The sequence below is a fragment of the Lactuca virosa genome, chromosome 5 (genome assembly GCF_052849685.1).
Source record: "Lactuca virosa cultivar CGN04683 chromosome 5, Lactuca_virosa_CGN04683_v6, whole genome shotgun sequence".
NCBI lineage: Eukaryota > Viridiplantae > Streptophyta > Magnoliopsida > Asterales > Asteraceae > Lactuca > Lactuca virosa.
This window is the reverse complement of record NC_136430.1, coordinates 286,287,212-286,301,673: the sequence shown is the minus strand read 5'-3', so window position 1 is coordinate 286,301,673 and position 14,462 is coordinate 286,287,212. Positions and strand designations below refer to the sequence as shown.

At 34.3% G+C, this 14,462-nt stretch overlaps 2 protein-coding genes across 5 annotated transcripts; one reads left to right on the top strand and one right to left on the bottom strand.

The window, feature by feature from the left end:
• The first annotated feature begins 67 nt into the window (after window positions 1–67).
• Window positions 68–8,022, top strand: LOC145114856 (uncharacterized). 4 transcript variants are annotated; one of them, XM_079050953.1, is made up of 7 exons: window positions 77–160; window positions 1,762–1,934; window positions 2,382–2,433; window positions 5,784–6,403; window positions 6,616–6,736; window positions 6,857–6,916; window positions 6,995–8,022. In XM_079050953.1, exons 4-7 carry the CDS (start codon window positions 5,820–5,822, stop codon window positions 7,826–7,828), a joined length of 1,599 nt encoding a protein of 532 aa, XP_078907079.1. In that variant the 5' UTR covers window positions 77–160; window positions 1,762–1,934; window positions 2,382–2,433; window positions 5,784–5,819; the 3' UTR covers window positions 7,829–8,022. The 4 variants fall into 4 exon arrangements, with proteins under 4 accessions (XP_078907077.1, XP_078907076.1, XP_078907079.1 ...); XM_079050951.1 differs by lacking the exons at window positions 1,762–1,934; window positions 2,382–2,433 and adding an exon at window positions 722–804 and having other exon boundaries at window positions 68–160; XM_079050952.1 differs by lacking the exon at window positions 2,382–2,433.
• A 1,537-nt stretch (window positions 8,023–9,559) lies between these two features.
• LOC145117302 (uncharacterized) lies at window positions 9,560–11,429 on the bottom strand. Its single transcript, XM_079053606.1, has 3 exons — window positions 10,774–11,429; window positions 10,204–10,388; window positions 9,560–10,127 (listed from the first exon to the last, which is right to left on the bottom strand). Exons 1-3 carry the CDS (start codon window positions 11,282–11,284, stop codon window positions 9,750–9,752), a joined length of 1,074 nt encoding a protein of 357 aa, XP_078909732.1. The 5' UTR covers window positions 11,285–11,429; the 3' UTR covers window positions 9,560–9,749.
• Between the last annotated feature and the right edge of the window lie 3,033 nt (window positions 11,430–14,462).

Here is a 14,462-nt window from a genome sequence, read left to right as displayed (position 1 = left end):
CATGGACCTGTTGTAGGTCACTTCAAGAATTTGGCCCAATAGGCTACTGGAACCTCATAAATACTTATTAAATTAGGGGTTTTCTGGAGCACCTTGGCAGATATCAAAAACCGATCGATAGGAATTGCGAACACGAAGGGTTTTGAGGCACAAGTTTAAGGTTAGTAATCTTTATTAAGCATCAAATTACTGCGTAATTGGTCAATATGTAGGACTTATGATCACTCTCACAGTGTAGTTTGACACGTCACAAACACTTGAACTGTTTAGTGATCAGTTAGGGTTTGTGGGTGTTTTGTATGCTCTTCTAGGTTCTTACCCCTTCGAATTTTTTTATATTTGTGTTTATTGATGCACATTTGTATATATCATCGTGTGCACCTGTTTATTGATTGGTAGAATGCTTATGTTATTTTTTTCATTTAAATTTAATGAGATTTTGTTAGTTTGGATGTAAGAGAGTGTCGTCAGTGAGGTTTGAGGTTTGAACTGTGGAAATTGACTCCTAGATTAAAGCCCTAATTATGGCGAATTTAAGGTTCTAATGAAAGTCTGATGGATAAAGAGGCTTATACTGGTTGAAGAATCAGAAATTGAGTAAAATTTTGGTGTTCTTTTTTTTTTTTGCTTGGTATAAACATTTATTATGTATGTGTATGTGTCTGTATGCGTTTTAGAAAAATGTGATAAAGACTTAGTACACTCTGTGTATGTGTTTCAGGTCTTTCATAAAAGGTTAGGCATATGGTTAAAAATGGAAAGGTAGCAAAGTATGGGTGGAAAAGAGAGCTTATTGTTATATAGGTTATTAACTTCAAATATGTGATCAAGCCTTAATACCACATTTATAAACACACTCCTTATTTGCATCGGAATGCATCATGCTTTTTAAAACCAAGTTTCTAACTTACATTTACATCTTAATCCTTTACATGACATCTTATGTATAGTCATACATACATATTATGCCAGATAGTATATCCCAACATATCTACTCATCATAATGACCTATTTCATACTTTAACATAACATCCTATCTGACCTTGCTTTACATAGATATGTAGGCATATCATGTGTACACATACATGTATATAATATGTAGGCATATCATGTATACACATACATGTTCTATTACATATGCTAAAAAACTTGCATACTGTATAACATGTGTTTACATACATATGTCATTTATACTCAATCTTTAACTTTACATGCCATTTATATTATCATAGAAACCTTGTGCATGTTTGTCCTTCACATTAGCCTTTTTGGCATAACATGAACATTACTTAATGCTTTAATGTTAATGTTACAACATATATAAACATGTTCAATCTTTAGTCTTTAGACTTTCAACCAAATGTTCATTTCCTTGACTAATTCATACACATACATGATCATAAATTTGACCAAATTTTCATAAATTCAAACACTTGATTCTTAACAATTTAACTCCATTCTCAGATATAATGAATCTCTTGTTCGTTTTCATATGAAAAATCTAATATGCATCTTCATTTGATGATCACCGCAATTACAAGAACACTGAACATCAATTTTAAGAGAAAAATGATATTAAATACCTCTTATTTGTAGTGGAAATCTCTTCAAATGTTAGAATTGTTGGATATCAGCTTTAGTCACTAAAAGATTGCCAATTACTTACCATCATAGCAGCTTTGGTTGTATGTATATGATGTATAACTTAAAACATGTATAATTAATTTTTTATTGATTACTTTTTTCTATATATTTCTTCAGCCTCATTGTCATAAAACTAGAGTAAATATCTTAGCACTAGTGGCATTTTGTGAGGAAAAAAACAGAGAAGCAAACTTTGAAAATCTTAACCTTTTGTAACAACAAATCAAGAGAGGGATTATAATAGAGGAACTAATTCAACTTGATGACTGACAGAAGTTCTGGAAAAATTGGTATGGCTTTCAATTTATTCTTTTCAAAAGAGAATTTATTTAGAAAAATTGGCTTCTTTTATTAACATCTGTTTTCTAAGTAATTAGGGGGTGTTTGTATAAGATTATTTTTTTGGGCTTAAGCTTATGAGCTTAAGAGCTTATAAGATAAAAAAGTGTTTGGACAAGCTAAAAAGCCTGAAAAATAAGCAAAAAACAAACACCCCCTTAGTCTGGTTTATACCCCAGTTTATAAAACTTTGTAGAAATATATTTCTTTTCTCTAGGCCTCATTTGCTTCCATCACTCACTCTTCCTTCTTACATAGGACAAATTACAGCAAATAGCAACGTACTTTGCCCTCTTTTACCCATAATAGCAACCAACTTACATATTTTTACCAATATAGGTAATATGTATCTTGAAAGCTATAAAGAATAAGCTGGCTTATATTTCAACTTATTGCAGTGTAGTGTTTGGTGGGACCACTAAAGTAACTTATAAGCTAGCTTAAAACAAGGTAATTGAGATAACCTAATGGGTCTTTTTACACAAGTTTTCCAAATATACCCCTGTTATTATTGTTTTTGCGACAATTGGCTTTATGAGTTTTGGATTTCAGGCTGGAAAAATGGTGTTGTGGGCGGAGTTGGTCTGCATAAGAAAGTAAAAAGATTAAAAAAGATATAAGTTATAACAATCAATTAAATTTTAAAACTAAATGATATTGCCAACATGACAATCATGGGGCAGCTGAGCCAATAATAACATGCCACATCAGCATTTCCGGACATAGAAACTAGGTGTTTATCGATATTATATAGGTGTATCTACAGTTTGCATCCAATTGGCATAAGTTTTAAGCATCTGATTCATAGAAAGCAAGTGATTTACACAATTAAAATGAATAAAATAATGAACTGTGACATAACACAATCAACAGAAAGCATTTGCAAGACAGGAAAGAAGGAAGAAATGCAATCTGTCACAAGCACATCAATGAAAAAAAAAATTTCTATTAGATTGATTGAGGTCTATGGAAAATAAACATTTTTAACATGGTTAATCACTCCAAGTTCATAGCTCAACGTTGGGTTCATCTGATTTCTGATCTACATGTATTGAATTTAATATGGGTTCATAAAGAAGAGCAACAATTACATGGAAATAGATGCCAACTAAATTCTAACCATATGATATACATGGTTTTGAATCAGATCACCAGATTTATTGCTAACCATTTCATAAAAATGAAAATTGTGTCAATCTCATCAATATGCTTAGTGAAACAAACGGATCCATTGCATAAAATATGAAAATTTCATTAACTTGTCATAAAGCAAAAGCCAAAGAATACAATGGAAGGAAAATGAGTAATTATCAGCTCAATTAGTTGTTTGGTATGATTCTTTGTTTTGTAAAGATGAGTAAATTGCACAATTGGTCCCTATGGTATTCCAAAAAGTGCAGTTTGAGTCTATTATGAAATCTGAAAAATGCCGTTTGATTTCTGTTTTTTAAGACGCCAGTATCTACATTAAAATTTCAATTTTAGACTGATCATGTGAAGGAAAAAAATGGATTCAAACAACATTTTTTGGGATACCATATAGACCAATTTTGCAATTTACTCTTAAAAGATTTTAAATTACAAATGACAAAGAAATGAAAAATAACAGAAGGGAGAATGTTTACATCTCCTAGTCACTTAGCTGAAAAGGACTTTACATCTCCTAGTCACTTCAATCAAGGAAAAAACCCAAAATGCTAAAAATGTACTAATTTTAAAATTTTACTCAATCAGTTTGTCTGTGGATTCAAGCTCAAGCACTAAGGTCTATGGAAAACTTATCTTAAGAAAGAGTTTAAAATTAATGAAATGGAAATGTCTTTAAATAGCAACCAAGTTTGACTTGTTACCTGTTGGAGTGGTGATATGGACATGGGAATATATTTGGATTTCAATCAATTAAATAGTAAAATTTGTCGTATTTAATAAAATTAATAATTTTTTATTATATTTGTCATCATCTAAAAATAATAGGAAAACGGGTAGGAAGATATTTAATTTATCTTTGTTTTAATGGTTTGAAAATGGTTAACCATTTATTAAAGGCTTTACACCATTCATTTCTCGTGTTTGTGTCAAAACGCACGTTTAGTCCCTATTTTCAAAAATTAATTCGAACTGTTTCTCGTTTGTTTAAAACTTGCACATTTCATCCCTCTTAACGTGAAAAGACTATTTTACCCTTGGTAATTTCTTTTTTAATTTTCTTTTAATCTTTTATCATTTTTAAATTATAAAAAAAAGTAAAAAGAAAATATATCCACCACCCACCCTCCCCATTCCTTTTCCTAGTGTCCTTTCCTCTCAATAATCAATAGAAAGCTCCACATCTCCGATCAAAACTCTCAAGCAAATCATCGTCGACTTTTCCACCTCCACTTCATTTTGTTTCCAAACTTGTCTCATTACCTCCGATTCTCCACCATGTACAAACTCTTGAAACCACCAATCAAACTCCAACTTTGGTGGCCACACATGACAAAAGAAGAGATTATCGATGGTGGTGACGGTAATGCTCGATCTGAAACCCTCAAAGTGAAATCCGTCATGAAACCCCCAAAGTTCTCGATCTAAAACCACACATTTCCTTGTATATGAGTCTGTAACCCTAGGTGGTGGTTTTGAAACCCTAGGCGACGACAAGACTCTTCGTCTCCATCTCCGATGGCATCGTACAGGTGATTATGCACATGTGAACAAGGAGATCATCGATCTCGAAACCCTGGCTGATGGTGTTCGTGAAACCCTAAGCGACGATTTGAAACCATGGCCTGTTTTCTTGGTCGTTGAAGGTGGTCGACGGGACAAGAGTTGTGCTCAGTGGTTGAAGGTGGCTCACGGTGAAGATGATGACCGGTGGAGGAGATTACAAGATGGTGATTGGAGAAGAAGGGGTATCCGATCGGAAAATGAGGAGGAAAGAGAGACTATGGTGGCGGGCAGTTCTCCGGCGATGGTGGTTCGCCGCCGGTGGTTGAAAGGCAACGGTGGTGTTTGTGATTTTTTTGTGAGGGTGAGGTTGGTTGTTCATAATGAGAGACTAATGAATAAGGGGATGGACCTTTTTTTCTAAATATAATTATTAACAATAAATAAATCAAAAATAATTGGAAAAAAAAAAAAAAAAAAAGGGACTAATGAATAGGGGGATGGTCATTTCTGAACTAAATTCGCAATAAAACCACATATCATGGACGAAGCGTGTAAGTTTTAAACAAACGAGGGACGGTCCGAGTTAATTTTTGAAAATAGAGACTAAATGTGCATTTTGGCACCTACACGAATCAACTAACCTATTGGTCATTTGTGGACTTTACTGTGAATTTCCACCCAATTGAGTAATTCCCATGTGAAAAACATTGCAAAATGCAAGTTAAAAGAGAAAGAAATGTGGACTTTTTAATAAAATTAGTAAAACTTGATTACTATTTAATAAAACTAGTAAAACTTGATTACGAAATGTGGACTTTTTAAATTATATATCGCTGGACACTCCTCCTAACTAAATGCACTATTGACTTAATAGAGAAAGAAAATCAGGGATCATATTCTCAAATACTTTTTCAACCGCTTATCCATAGACAACATTCAGAAAAAAGAGAAACAGAGCCTAAGACATAAATTCATTGAAAATCAAAACTCACGTAATCTGTAATCACCTAGTTTGACGGGAACCGGTTATCTTACATGATATGAATAATAAAATAATCATCCTGCTTTAGCCACATTGCACATAAAACCTTATTTTCTACTTATATTTATACTTTCTTGAATTGATCAAGTTTCATTCTCTATTTCAGTTTGTGGGTGAAATTAGAAATCAATATCTTAGGGTTATGTTGAAAGATAATTGGGAAGAGAAACATGGTACTCATGTGGGCAATATGAATATGATGCTTCAATCTCTTGAAGGATTTTCTGATAATCAACCATCTTCTATAATAGAAGCAGTGAGCTTCAAGCATCACCAGAATCATAATGTATCAGAAACTCGACCAGTAGTAGATAATGGTTTTAGCCAAAGTGAAGCTCATAAATCTTTGCCCCCCATGGAAGCTTGTAGAACAAATGCAGAAAAATCTATCGTTGGTTCTACTTCTAATATGCAAGAATTGATAAAGTTTCTATCTACCAATTATGGACCCTTGAAAACGCCTCTTGAGATGGGAACTCCTGAATATTTGAGACTTGTTGAGATCTTGCAACAGAGTGATTCTTATTCAAAAGTTGGAGGACTTGATAATAATAATGCTACAAGTGTAGTAGGGATGTCAGAGCAAAATGAAATACTAAGCATAAATAATGATGATGAAGAGAAAGTAGTTGGGTATGACAAGAAAAATGATTCAAAGAAGCTGTGGGAGGGATCTCTTCAACTAAGTTCTTCTGTCACTTTATCCGCAGCTGCCTTCTTTAGAAGGTCTTTTTTATGTTTTACCTTTAACCTATCCATGTGCAAACTACAAATATTAGTTCAAATGGGATTTAACTTTTAACCATATTTCAACCTTTTCCTTGAATCTAAGATCTTGTAAACATCAAGAAATGATTGCATATGGAGTTTGTGAAGATATTATTTAGTGTTAGGGTTTGATCGTATCTTATGTGTGATTGTTTGTTTGTATTATGTAGTGGTGAGAAATTGGTTTGTGACAAGTGGCCTGAATCCATACAAGTGAAAGGAAAAGTAAGATTAGAGGCTTTTGAGAAATATGTTAAAGATCTTCCTCGCTCACGCAACCGTGGATTAATGGTAACATGTCATCTTGCTTTCATCTTATGATCATTAGAACAACACATATATGTGAGTGAAACAATATTCCATAATGTATTTATTACTTCTCTGTTAAAGTTTTGATATAATGATGTGTAGGTTATCTCAGTATGCTGGAAGGAAGGATCTTCCAACACTGGGCTAACAGGCATGAAAGAGGTAAGTTTCACTTTCATATATATGGGACCACAAATTTCTCCCAAAATAACCATATTCATCACTTGTTATATTTTTTAGGTAGCGAAAGGATACAAGAAAAGTTCAAGGGTTGGATTTGCACAAGTTTTATCAGGAATAGATCTTTACATATGTCCACGCAGCGACCCCATCATCACAATTTTAGCCAAATACGGTTTCTTCAAAGGCATGTCGGTCCTTGATGACAAGCAACAGGATTACATGATCGGTTGTGTTGTATGGCGTAAAAACCGTCCTCTAAATCCTGTAAATACCAAAAATACCCCTGATTCAAATCCTTCAATCCAACCTCCAAATTCCTCACCCTCTTTACCTGAAGAACCTCCTCAGACTTCCAACACTGAAACTGCTACTGATGTTGACCATAATTCTACTCCTGATACTTGTAATTTGGTTGTTCAAAAAAGGGCTTTTCAGGATGATGTTGATGATCTTCCTGAGTTTGACTTTGGTGCCAGATTGGCGGCAGTGGTCAACTGTCAAAACATGGATAATTCTGTAGAGCAGTTGTCCAAAAAGACTAAACTTTTTGATGATAACGATGATGACATGCCTGAATGGTGCCCGCCCATGCCGCCATCCAACTTCCACAATTTACCATTATGCCCTCCACGACCGCCACCCGTTCCTGTCCTGCCACCGCCACGACCTGACACCCGTCCGTCATTCTCTTATCAACCGTTTCGACCTTCCATTACTTCTCCACCGCCAACTTTCATGGCAACTCCACTTCCACCACCGCCACCACTGCCGCTGCCGCTGCCGCTGCCACCACCACCACCAGGCAGGTTCAATTCTAATCAAGGTATGTGGCATAGGCCGGGTTTGTCCACTGGTAATCCGTTGTTTAACAGAAGACCTCCACAGCATTGAAATGAAGAAGGATCTGTAATGACAGGGTTGGTAGGAAGTTTGTACATAAGTTGTTTTTTTTTTTTTAATGAAACAGGTAGAAGGTGTTTTGCATGGGTTTCATGTTGTAGTCTATGTTCATCTTTTTGAATACCTGGAAACACATGTTAAATCTTTTCTTTGTTTTTTGTTCAAAAAATCGCCTTAAATAGCAACTAACTGTGTTTTATTGTTTTTATTTTTTAACAAAATAGTTACTTTTACCCACAATACCAACCAACTTGTAAATTCATGATGTGGCACCCGTTAATGTCCACATCATCCATGTCTTAGAAAAAATGACATGGAATTTTCTTAATTTAAAAAAAAAAAAAAAGATACTAAATTTTGTTTTTATCTTAACAGAACATAGAACATGAAATAACTAGCTAGTCTGAACCACAAAATGGCCTTATTCAGAAAATTACTAAATTTGCTTATAAGTTATAATGAGCTTTTATGATGTAGAGAACGAAAGATCACGACTTGTGTGTATGTATAGGATATATAATTCAATTTGACAATAACGTGTTCTGTTTGTAAACAATAGTATGTGATGATAACTCATCCACAAGCATAAGCTTCATATGGCATCTAAAATCTAAATGTAGTTATAACAAGATTACCCTCAATTATGGAGTAAGAGGATATAAGGCCGTTCATAAATTATACTCATGAATCACAATTCCCTCACCGAAAGGCAGAGTCATCTTAAGTACTCTATTATTCAAAGCTTTTTATACTTAAGATATTTTTGTTGTCAGTTTTTATTTAATATTATGGCACTTATATTGGAAAGAAAAACATTTTGCTCCACAAATTAAGTTTATTAAAATAAACATGTATAATACTTTGTTAGAAATATGCGGTATTTCGATTGCTTGGATTCATTGAAAGTCGTGATTGCATTATCAAGTTGAAGTATTTCGATGATACTCTCGAAATCTCAATTAGATAAATTTCAGTGATGTTTCAAAACAGAGAATGTAAGAAGTTATGATCTTGATGTATCAGATTAATGACCAAAATCGGGTATAACACCATTGTCTGAAAACTAAAATCGGGCATATTCATCAAGATTGCATTGGTCAACAAATTAATCTCATTACACTTAAATAATATTAGTCATACAAATCACCAACAAATTTAGTCTTCAAAAAAAAATATAAATGATTACAACACTCAATCCCAAACACAAATACAAAATAAAACAAAAGTGTAAATATAGAAGAGTAAAGATTAATGGAGAGATAAGTAAATTGATCACACGAATTCATAGTAGTTCACCTCAACTTAAGGCTAAATGATCCTTTTTTATACAACATGAAAAAGCACGATGATGAAAAGAATCGTGATTACTCACTACATGTGAAACACTACATTACCACCCACTATCTAATGCAATAATGCACAAACACACATAACAATAAAAAAAAAAATTACAACAACCTTCTACACTATGTATGTTAGTATTTTGCTCCTTACATTTATAATTAAATTTGACGAAAAAAATTAAGCTACAATCATCAATAATCTAAGAAGCGAAATATCAACATACATGTCCCAAATAATCACGTAACAATGTAATAAGTACAACTATTTGTTTTGTAATTTTAATCTTATTATGTATGTTTGGACAATAATGCACTAGATAGCGAGTGCCCAAATATTTTCCTGAATGTAATCAACAACAACGTTTTATTTACACACAAATACATTAACCTACCGAATTATCAGATTCCATAAAACCGATCAACATTTACAATGTAGATTTATGAACTCTACAAACAATTTCACCACATCCCTTTAGAAAAACATGTAATTCCCCAAAATGGAAAGAAACAATTCGGTAAAAGATTTAAGGAAGATAAGCTTCACTAGGATTAAATCATAAAAGTGTGTTCTAAAGATCAACATCCCCTACAGCTTGCCAATCACTTGACTCTTCACTTTCTGAATAATGCCTTGACTGATTTGTTTTTCTTTCATTAAGACGAACCCAATCACTTGTTTCACTAGCTGAAGAAACCCTGCTACTTTCTCTTTGTCTAATACCAGATAATCTACCAGAAAGATCATTATCTTCATCCTCTAGATCACTGAAAGAAACATCATCTTCATGGTGTTCACTCTTAGTACTCTTGTTGGCTTGTTCACTGCTATTTACCTCACTACCCTTTTCAGATAAACTTGTATTTCCTTTGGTATCCTCTGATAACTCCATGGATGTATTATTCTTGTTTCTCAGTTTCTGCAGAAGCACCTCGCGTATTTCCACAATCTATATGGAAAACAACACTTGAGTTATGTTTTTGTCTCATTGTTGTAATAATTAATATATGAAGTTATGATCTTACCTCTGGGGTTGATAGAAGCATATAATCATCCTCTTTCAATCTTGGAAGCAACAGAATGAAATAAATCATCCAAAAGTGTTGTTCGCTCATGTGATTGTGAATTTTATGCCTCAAAGTGGTCAAACTTGGTACTAATTGTTGTATGGCAGATGTGTGGTCTCTCTGAATGTCGGATAGATCAAAATCTGTTTATTGATCGAATTACATTAAATTTTCCATAGTATTAACTATTAACATGACTACACAAGATTAGAATAATCTTTAATCCTTTTTTGACATCTTAAATCAGCATCTAGCTATCTCAATTTAACTTAGGATCATAATACAAACATACAAATTTAATTTAATCCGATAAGATTTGACATTCATTAATTAGTTATTAGAACTTTTATATCAGTCAGCATCCACAATCAACATTCAACAAAATGCAAAATCAAAGAAAAGGGAGGTAAACCCAAAAAAGAACTCCATGCATTTTGGATACCCAATTATCTTGTTAGGTTTTCATAAACCAATTCATAATGATCATACCCAGTTATGAAATTGCCAAAAAGGGGGAAGATATCACACCTTGGTTTTGTAGAGATAAAGGGAAATCGATCCAACATTCAGGGCGAATAGAGATTTCTTGAACGAAATTGATAACATCATCGGTAACCCCAACAGGATCAATCTCTTCAAGATCATGATCATGATCATCCCCTTGATCAAACTGAAGTAAATTGGAAGCGAATTTAGAAATTTCACTCACTGCTTTATTGGATGAGAGCAGAGAGAGGCCTGTTTTGAAGCTACCACCAATTTCAGCAAGATCGTTCTTTATGCCTGTGTAAGAGGAAGTAGACGACGGTGAAGCCTCGCCAGAATCATCGGACTGCAGTGGCGGGGTTGAAGAAGAAGGTTGTTGTGGTGGTGGAGCAAGAAAGGAAGCAACGTTGTGAAGTTGACGGCCGATGGTTTGTGTGATGATGGAAAAGCCTGGTTTGGCGGTGGCGGTGGCGGTGGGGGACTGGGGAGGAGATTTTTCTTCGTCGGAGTTGAAGGGGTTGGGAAGAGAGAGAGAAAACCACGACGAGGACATAGTTTTGTGGTTAGGTTTCTTGGGATTTAGGAGAAAGATGAGAGGGACGCGGACGCCATTAAAGGAGGAGGTGTGAGTTTGGGGATGACGACAAAGACGATGATGGATGCTTTATCTGCGCGCCGTCAGCTTTGTATTATGTAATGTCTCCAGAAAAGGCTTGCAAATATTAAAATAAAGTAGTAAGTTAGTATCTTTACGGGATCGATACAGGATGTCAACGGGGCAAACGGGACGGGGAGTGCATCCCCCGCCCCCGCCCCCAAAGTTTCCCCGTTCCCCGCCCCCGAAATGTTCAGCCTTTCTATCCCGCCGCCGCCCCCGAATCCCCTTTATTACTCTCGCCCCCGCCCCGGTTCCCCCGCCCCCGATTGATTTTGAGCTACTTTTTTTAGGCTAAAAGAAGTTGTTATTTAGGCTAAAAGAATCTATTTTTTAGGTAACAAATAATTATTTATAGCAAAATTTTACATGTTAAAAATAAAAAAGTTATAGCATTTTAAAAAATTATACTAACAACTTAAAAACACGTTTTTTTGATGAATTTTGGAAGCTCAAAATCATGTTATTGTTTATTATATTATTATAATTAATATATGTAAATATATGTGTAATTTATTAACGGGGTCCCCATGGGGGTTTCGGGACGGGATTGCCTACCCCCGCCCCCGCCCCCGAAAATAAAACGGGGGTTAACATTGCCCCCGCCCCCGCCCCCAATTTTTTTTAAAAAAATCCCCCAAACGGGACGGGACCCCCACGGGAACGGGGTCTCACGGGACTTTTTGACATCCCTAGATCGATCTTACATACGAAAGTGTATCGAATAATGTTAAGCTGTTTACAATTATGATTTGTGGCTTCAAAAAAACCTAATAAACTTAATCTCTTAATCTTTTGTTTAAAAAAGTCCAACTAACTTATATTTGTGTTTAATTCTTATTAGGGTCAACCGGCTTATAACGTGTAATTAAATATCGAGAAAATAACTTGTAAGACCAACGAAGTTTCATCTGTTCAAAAAACTCAATAAACTTAATCTTTTGTCTAAAAAAACCAAACGAACTTACATTTTTGTTCAATTCTCATTAGAGGCAACTATATTCATTAGGTATACAATTAGTTGCAAATGATATGGCTAATATTTAATGACATGGAATAAACATATTAGAATTGCCCTTTATATATCGATTTAGGGCTTGAAGAAGAGAAAAACGAACGACGTCTGTGTTCGATCTCTTGTATTGGCGATATTCAAGATACTAAAGATAAACATGATCCTGATAGATAACATAGCTAACAATTGTATAGGATTTAAACTCTTGTTTATTAGCTTAGTTAGTTTTCACATATCTTGTACTCTGTTATATATACGCATGAATAATATTAATTAGATTCAAGGGATAACACTTCTGTTATGGTATCAGAGCGGGCACGACATTAACCGTGGCCAATATCTTAATTTTGTGGAAGTTGTTTAGTGCAAGTATTAGTTTTTCGAGGTGAGAATACATGGTCTCGGGATCCAAGAGACTTTTACTTACATAGTAGATAAGATGTTGTTCACTGTCAAGATCCTTGGCCAAAACAATACTTACATTATTCGAAGATACTAAAAGATATAGGAGGAGTGGTTCCCTATTCGAAGATCCTTGGACAAGACTCGCTTCTATTCCCCTCTTGGTAACCATGTAACCAAGGAATTTTCCTGCCTTCATTCCCAAGTGACATTTGGACAGGTTCAACTTCATGTTGTATTCATCTAATATATTAAAGGCTTCTTCAAGATCCCCGAGGTGATCATCAGCTTTGACCACCATGTCATAAATGTAGACATCCATGGTGTCCCCCGGTTTGTCTTTGAACATTCGATTTACCAATCTTTGATAAGTTGCACCTGTATTTTTTTAGACCGAAGGGCATAACAATATAACAATATATACCTATGGGGGTTATAAAAGGCAGTATCTTCTTGATCAGATGGTTCCATTTGTATTTGTTGGAATCTAGTTGAGGCATCCATGAATGTTAGTAATTCACGGTCTGCTGTGACATCTATCATAGAGTCGATGCATGGCAAAGGGAAAGGATCCTTAGGGAAATCCTTATTAAGATCTATGTAGTCCACACTTACTCTCCATTTTTTGTTCTTCTTTTGTACCACCACTACGTTGGCTAACCATCTTAGAAACTTTACCTTTTTAATAATTCTTGTCTTAAGAAGTTTTTCAACTTCCTCTTGGATGATTTGGTTTCTCTTGGGTGCCAACTTCATTCTTTTTTGATTTATAGGCCTGAAAGAAGGATTTATATTGAGTCAGTGACTTATAATTTTTTTTTTTATCTATACCTGTCATATCTTCGTGTTTCCATGCGAAGGTCTTTTTTCTATATTTTAGGAACTTTATTAGGTGATGCTCGATTTCCTTTGGTATTGAAGATCCTACGAGTACTTTAGCATAAAGATCCTTAAGTTTTAATGGCACTTCTTTTAGATCTTGTTCTTCAGCTTCTATTACGTCTTGTGCCCTTTGCTTTCGTTGCTATGCTTTTCTTGGTATTGTGGAAGGCTTCATCGAGGTCTTGTAGCATTCTTTGGATTCTTATTGATCTACGATGATCTTCACTGTCCCCAAGGGGTAGGCATCTTGACGCATTAATGGTACGTCGATGGAACCGCTTCCATGTCATTGCAATTTATTATGAGAAATTCTATATGTACCCCCTAAAATGTTTTTTGTACCCCTTGTAAGTAGAATAATGTCTGTGTATCCCCCATAATTTGACAATTTATGTGAGTGAGAGAGTATGTATAACAACATCCTTTAATATCTATATAATATGATTTCTTTTGGATTTGTAATTCTATAAAAATTAAAGGTGATTTTTTATTTAAGAAAATGACCACAATAGCAATTTTTTCATCAAAATGAAAAATACAAAAATAACCATAATTTTCGCGACCACATGCAAATATGTAGATTTTTGTAGTTGTTTGCGTTTTATTTTATTTTATTTGTTTATTTATTTTCAAATTTCAAACCTAATAACTCTATAATACGAACTACATTTAAGTTGATTTGTTTTTACAACATGTTCTTTGTAACAAGAGCTTTCCACTAATATATTACACTCCAAATTTGAATATCAGAAAATCATAATTTTTAGCTCCAAAGTA

Coding starts and splice junctions, on each gene's coding strand:
- LOC145114856 (XM_079050951.1), top strand. CDS start 5,820: ATGTTGAAAGATAATTGGGAAGAGAAACATGGTACTCATGTGGGCAAT. Junction 6,404..6,615: donor GCAGCTGCCTTCTTTAGAAG/GTCTTTTTTATG, acceptor TGTATTATGTAG/TGGTGAGAAATTGGTTTGTG. Junction 6,917..6,994: donor GGCTAACAGGCATGAAAGAG/GTAAGTTTCACT, acceptor TATATTTTTTAG/GTAGCGAAAGGATACAAGAA.
- LOC145117302 (XM_079053606.1), bottom strand. CDS start 11,284: ATGTCCTCGTCGTGGTTTTCTCTCTCTCTTCCCAACCCCTTCAACTCC. Junction 10,389..10,773: donor TTTATCTCTACAAAACCAAG/GTGTGATATCTT, acceptor ATCAATAAACAG/ATTTTGATCTATCCGACATT. Junction 10,128..10,203: donor TGCTTCTATCAACCCCAGAG/GTAAGATCATAA, acceptor TTTTCCATATAG/ATTGTGGAAATACGCGAGGT.